Raw genomic sequence first — 6415 nt, forward strand, 5'->3', positions numbered from 1 at the left:
TATATAAATCAGAATATTTATCAGAATCAGATAGTCCATCTGTAACAGAAAGTTTACAAACCCAAAATAGTTCAACTCTGTTTAACACATTTCACATGTAGTTTTGCTCTTTATAATATGGCGAGACATACTTAAAAAAAGTAGGATTACATTTTACCAATGTGTATTAATGATTCACAAAACAATGCATAAAACTATATAAATATACAGACATAATGAAAACTGGCCGGGGCAAACCCTCAAACTTACTCAGAACAAAACACAACTAAACTATGTCATCAATTGACACACTGTATACAGGCTCAACACTTTACTTCAAGCTTCTATCATAAGGCCTACATTATACTGCATAACAACAATATAACAGATGTCATAAGCAGTTGTCAGCTGCCATGACAGTTTATGTCACCACTTTGTCATCACAGTGCCACCTCTACATGCAGCGTCAGTAGGCTCTACCAAAGTGCTTGTTGACTTTGGCCGTGGCGATGAAGACTACCAGATTGATGAGGAAGTACTGTCTCTGCTCTTCCAGCCACACAAGGTCCATCCTCACCTACAACAATAAAGAACTCATACATTAATGTCATTGTAAAGAAAAAAAAACAGATGTCCACTCATTGGTTGCTGCACCCCATATGTGATCATTTACTTATATTAAAGGTTATGGGTGATAATGTAAAATGTAAATATATACAGTACAGATACAATGTTTCCAATGACATGGTCCTTGTCAAATAAACCAACCCAACAAAAAACAAGTAGGCACAGCTCTGCTCTGCTCAAAGGTAATATATCCGGACGTGTGAGTCATGTGGGGTTGATTTACCTTGCCTTCTGCATCCTGGTACTTGATCAGGAAGTGCTGACCCTCGTAGTCATTGGATGACTCCTTACTGTTCAGTGCCATACACACGGGTGTGCTGACACACCAGAAGGGGTTCTGGTACTCATCCATCAGGGTCAGGCTCATCATGCAGCAATTCTACACAGACAGACAGAGAGAGAGAAATAGAAGTAGAGAGAGACATAAACCATGTTTCCAAATCAAATCCCATTTTTATTTGTCACATGCTTCCTAAACAACAGGTGTAGCCTAACAGTGAAATGCTTACTTAAGGGCAAAGACAAAAAAACAGCTGTGATGGAAACAGGCACTGCCTGACTTGTCTGCACTACGTCATCACACACTCATTTTTATCCACAACAAGTCAGTTTGGTGGAAACACCACTGGTGGGAAAATGCACATATTTTCTTAATGCAGATTTGACAATATTCGCATGAAAATCTGTCGCCAATTGAACGGAAAGCTAGCGAGAGAGAAATAAGGAGATAGACAGAGAGAGAGAGAGAGAGAGGGGGGCGCCAAAGTCTATATGTCAGCTGTTCTGTTATTACAATGACCCAATCATGTAGCCCTGGTGGTTCCAGTAAGGTGTAACCTAAACCAGTCGGAGTCAGTGTTCCCCTACAGTACCTCCACGGTGCCCTCTAGAGCCTCACACTTCCAGGGCAGGCTGATCCTGCCAGAGAGAGGGGTGTGCTGGGACAGGCTTCCCCTGTTGATGACATTCAGCTGGATAAAACCACCATGGACCTGACCTGGACAACCACAACACACAATCAAAGTCAACTACAGACTGCGGTATCGTACAGTGGCCCAATGTGGTTCTGAAAGAGAAACGTCCTGGGTACTGGTTTCATTACTTTTGCTACAGTAGAGTTGAGAGAAGTGGCCGGCCATGATCTGGGTCACAGTGTTGTGTAGTATAATGCGGAGCGTGTAACCATGGAGGCCGGAGTCAGGGTCCATGTCGTCGAAAGGAGGCTTGTTCTCTGGCATGGAATAGGGGCTGAGAGAGAGAGAGAGAGAGAGGAGAAGAGAGAGAGAGGAGAGAGAGGAGACAGAAGAGAAGAGAAAGAAGAGAGGAGAGAGAGAGAGAGAATGATTTAGTTTTTTAATTGAACATGCATGCAACATCCTTTTCTGCTGAAATATAAAAAACAGATTCCAGTCATGCCAATTTGTTCAATCCTAGCCTGTTCCGGAGTCAGGGGCGCTGCATACCACATCGAGGTGCCCAGGAGACTCCTCTCCACCAGCCTGTGGTAGTGGAAGCTGGCCATCACAAAGGCAATGGACCACCGGCCCTGTGGAATGACACAGGGAAATCCAAAACATTACACACTTTTTATCAGGAAACAAACTAACTCATCAGCACACTGTGGGTTATCCCATCTATTTTCTAATGATGTGATTTAGATGACATACCCTCCAGACGCCAATGACGATGCTAGGCGAAAAGAGTACCAGGGTGACTAGTTGGTCTCTACCGATGACCTGGCCACTCTTAGAGATGGTGTCCCTGTCAAACTTAGCCATCAGAGACCGCCAGCCCGGCCTGAGGGGAGAAGAGGGGAGCAGGCATTTCACTCAGAGGCAAGAAGAGACAAGAGAGAAAGAGAGACACTCACTTATTGATGTTAGGGGAGCTGAGAGCTTGTCTTTTGACACCATCTAGCTGTAAGGTAGAGAGCTGGTGGAAGGAGGGCCAGCGCCCGCTGCTCCAGCACACAGTCACGGACGAGTCAGAGAAGTAGGCACGGCTCTGCTCAAACGTCCCCTCCAACCCCCACTTGTCAGACACTGTGATCTCCCAGGTCACACGCTGGCTCCTGAGGCAGTGGAGAGGAGAACAAAATGCATTAGAGTAACTATGTAAACATAGTTGCGGACAATTTAATTGATTCTGGAGTAGGTTCTGACAATATTACAGCAGCATTGGAGCCTCTGTATGTGTGCGCCTTATAAATGGCATGTTTTATACATGAGCCTGAACAACAGAGGCAGTACAACTTCAGTACGAACTGCAGAAACGGTTTAACCTGAGGATTCTTTCAGTCTGACTGGGCAAGCCTGTGAAAGGGTTGATGTCTCTCAACTCCTTCCTCCACTTGGTCTCATTGAAGCCAGCCATGGTCCTGAAGTACAGTCTTCTCCAATAGCCCTCTGGTCTCTCCTGGACCACCACCGCACTCAGTTTATCCAGCACCTGGTGGAGGAAAACACCAATAATAATAATAATACAAAAAAATACTGTGCATACAAGCACATAATGCTCATAAAAAAATGACCTTGGTGTGTTAAGTAAAAAGGAGTGTTATGAAATATGAATTGCACTGAACCTCGTCCAAACGCTTGGGCCTCCACTTCTTACTGTGTCCATACTCTGCAGAATACATCTTGTGCCACATTCCACTGCAAGAAAATACTGTGGGTCAAAAATGATGACGTAAAACCAGTCTGTAAGACTGTAGGGAAGAATAGACTACAATGTGACCAGTACTTCACTCCTTACTTGTTGTGGGCCATCTCATAGAATCGCTTGTTGGTGAAGCCGATGGAGAAGAGAGAGAGGGCATCCAGGTACGATAGGATCTTCAGAAGGATCTCCGGTGGCATCCTAATAAAACACCAAATAGACATGTTTAAAACATTTATTGGAATGCTTGATCTTTCCCATCTAGTGCAAACACAATTGAGTAATCAGATTGCAGAGGGAATAGAACCAATAACATGTTGCATATGTTCTATGCCCTGCAATCTGACTACTCGTGGGTTTCACAGCAACCCACTTTTACCTCTCTATGTGATTCGGTGTGCACTCAGCTGGCTTGCCAGCATGTCCAGTAGACTTTGTAGGCACCCTTGGCAGTGGTACAACTGGCTGACAGGGTACAGTAGCCTTTGACGCCTTCTTTTTCCTCTTCTTCTTTCGTGGCAGTGTTGGTGGTTCCACACTTGTAGTCGAGCATAGAGAAGGACAGAGATGCAACACAATTTTGCAGTCAACAAAAGTCAGTGGCTAGCTGAAGTTAGTCAGCTACAAACCAGCTTATTGGGGCTCAGTGCATACTATGCAACAGGAGTTGACGACATCACACAATACCTTTGAGTGCATGGGGACAATCCAGTAATTTTCTCACAGAGTCTGCTATTCTCTTTGCCTGTCGGTCCTTGACCCTCTGTTGTCGGGGCATTCTTCAACAAACCCTCTCTGAAACTGCGGAAAAGTTGTCCGCGGCCAATAGCCATAGCTAGCTAGCTAACGTTAGTTACCTACAACAGGAGAAGCTACAGATGCTGTCAAGTTCAAGTTGTGAGAAAGCTCTGTCTAACTAGGCACGCTTTGCAAACCTGTAATGACACTATTCAAACAAACCCTCTACCGTCAAGTCTGCAATAGCAAGCAGAATTGCCAGTTCTACGTTCTCCTAACACATGAGTGTTTGTTATTGTTATTATCAAATGTAAATGGCCTTTTTCACGTTTGATAAGGTCTGCAAATGGTGAAGTAAAGATCACTGCCGCCATCCAGAGGATATAAAGTGTAATAGCACGGATTGAAGGCGATCCCTTCAGTAGGTCTTCCCTTTCATCTGTGGTAGCTAGGCTATGCTGTTATTATTAGTAGTAGTTTTAATTCATGCAATATGGGTTAGAAATAATTTATCATTCAGGTCATTGAGATATAAAAGGGAAATCATGAACATGCCTAATGAGTCCACTGGTCCCACTCACACAGAGGTACCCTACGCCTTGACCTCTTTCTCCCCTCTCTCTCCAGATGAAATCCTGTTACTAGTGAGGTCCGGCTGCCCGACAAGCAGCCCGCTCGACCCCATCCCCTCCTCCCTTTTCCAGACCATCTCTGGAGACCTTCTCCCATTCCTCACTTCCCTTATCAACTCATCCCTGACCACTGACTGCGTCCCTTCTGACTTCAACATGGCCAATGTTTTGCCCCTCCTCAAGAAACCAACACTCAACCCATCCGACCTCAAAAACTACAGACCGGAATCCCGTCTTTCTTTTCATTCCAAAATACTTACGCTTGCTGTCTCTGACCAACTCTCTCACCAACTCTCTCACATTCTCTCTCGATCTTCTTGATCTTCTTGACCCTAACCAGTCAGGCTTCAAGATGGGTCACTCAACTGAGACTGCTCTTCTCTGTGTCACGGAGGCTCTCCGCACTGCCATAGCTGACTCTCTCTCTTCTGTTCTCATCCTCCGAGATCTATCCGCTGCCTTTGACACGTGACTCATCAGATCCTCCTCTCCACCCTCTCAGGGCTGGACGTCTCAGGCGCTGCACACTCTTGGATTGCATCCTACCTGGCAGGACACAACTACTAGGTGATGTGGAGAGGATCTGTATCTACACCATGTACTGTAACTACTGGTGTCCCCAAGACTCGGTTCTAGGCCCTCTCCTCTTCTTACTCTACACCAAGTCACTCAGCTCTGTCATATCCTCACATGGTCTCTCCTATCATTGCTATGCGGATGACACTCAATTACTTTTCTCCTGCCCCCCTTCTGACACCCAGGTGGTGACACGCATTTCTGCGTGCCTGGCAGATATGTGTGCTTGGATGTTGGCTCTCCACCTCAAGCTTAAACTCGACAAGACAGAGCTGCTCTTTCTCCACTTGGTGTTCAATCTTCCCATGTTCTCCCATGTCACCCCACTCCTCCGCACATTCCACTGGCTTCCAGTCGAAGCTCACATCCACTACAAGACCATGGTACTTGCCTATGGAGCAGCAAGAGGAACTGCCCCTCCCTAGCTTCAGGTTATGCTCAAACCTTATACCCCAACCTGAGTACTCCATTCTGCCACCTCTGGTCTCTTGGCCCTCCCACCCCTGCTGGAGGACAGCTTCCTCTCAGCCCAGTCAAAGTGCCTCTTTCTCCTGGCACCCCAGTGGTGGAACCAGCTTCCCCTTGGAGCTAGGACAGCAGAGTCCCTGCCCATCTTCCAAAAACATCTGAAACCCTACCTCTTTAAAGAATAGGTCCTTCTGTAGCTCAGTTGGTAGAGCATGGCGCTTGTAATGCCAGGGTAGTGGGTTCGATCCCCGGGACCACCCATACGTAGAATGTATGCACACATGACTGTAAGTCGCTTTGGATAAAAGCGTCTGCTAAATGGCATATATTATAAATTTATATATATTATATTATATTAATAGTCCCCACCTGTAAACTAACACTCGCACATGACGTTTTCCCTGTTACTATCACTGACTTTGCTGATAGCTACTTTAATGCAAATTAATTACTTACAAATCATACAATGTTATTTTCTGGATTTTTGTTTTAGATTCCGTCTCTCACAGCTGAAGTGTACCTATGATAAAAATTACAGACCTCTACATGCTTTGTAAGTAGGAAAACCTGCAAATTCGGTAGTGTATCAAATACTTGTTCTCCCCACTGTATGTGGTTGTCCCACCTGGCTATTTTAAGATGAATGCACTAACTGTAAATCGCTCTGTATTAGAGTGTCTGCTAAATGACTAAAATGTAAATATGCACCAAAGTAATCCAAACACAATATTCTACAA

At 45.2% G+C, this 6415-nt stretch overlaps 1 protein-coding gene across 1 annotated transcript; it reads right to left on the minus strand.

Annotated features, from left to right (window-relative positions):
* On the minus strand, positions 1 to 4335 carry zgc:161973 (uncharacterized protein LOC556635 homolog). Its single transcript, XM_046368221.1, has 12 exons — positions 3952 to 4335; positions 3644 to 3802; positions 3361 to 3465; positions 3188 to 3260; positions 2888 to 3054; positions 2477 to 2677; positions 2274 to 2403; positions 2070 to 2152; positions 1709 to 1854; positions 1479 to 1603; positions 830 to 985; positions 1 to 556 (listed from the first exon to the last, which is right to left on the minus strand). Exons 1-12 carry the CDS (start codon positions 4095 to 4097, stop codon positions 446 to 448), a joined length of 1602 nt encoding a protein of 533 aa, XP_046224177.1. The 5' UTR covers positions 4098 to 4335; the 3' UTR covers positions 1 to 445.
* Positions 4336 to 6415: the final 2080 nt, after the last annotated feature.

This window comes from Oncorhynchus gorbuscha, linkage group LG11, assembly GCF_021184085.1.
Source record: "Oncorhynchus gorbuscha isolate QuinsamMale2020 ecotype Even-year linkage group LG11, OgorEven_v1.0, whole genome shotgun sequence".
Lineage (NCBI taxonomy): Eukaryota > Metazoa > Chordata > Actinopteri > Salmoniformes > Salmonidae > Oncorhynchus > Oncorhynchus gorbuscha.

Excerpts from the sequence above, each read along its gene's own strand:
- zgc:161973 (XM_046368221.1), bottom strand. The coding sequence starts at position 4,097 with ATGGCTATTGGCCGCGGACAACTTTTCCGCAGTTTCAGAGAGGGTTTG. Across the intron at positions 3,261-3,360 it reads TATGAGATGGCCCACAACAA|TGGAATGTGGCACAAGATGT; the intron begins GTAAGGAGTGAA and ends ATTTTCTTGCAG. Across the intron at positions 2,153-2,273 it reads TCGTCATTGGCGTCTGGAGG|GGCCGGTGGTCCATTGCCTT; the intron begins GTATGTCATCTA and ends GTCATTCCACAG.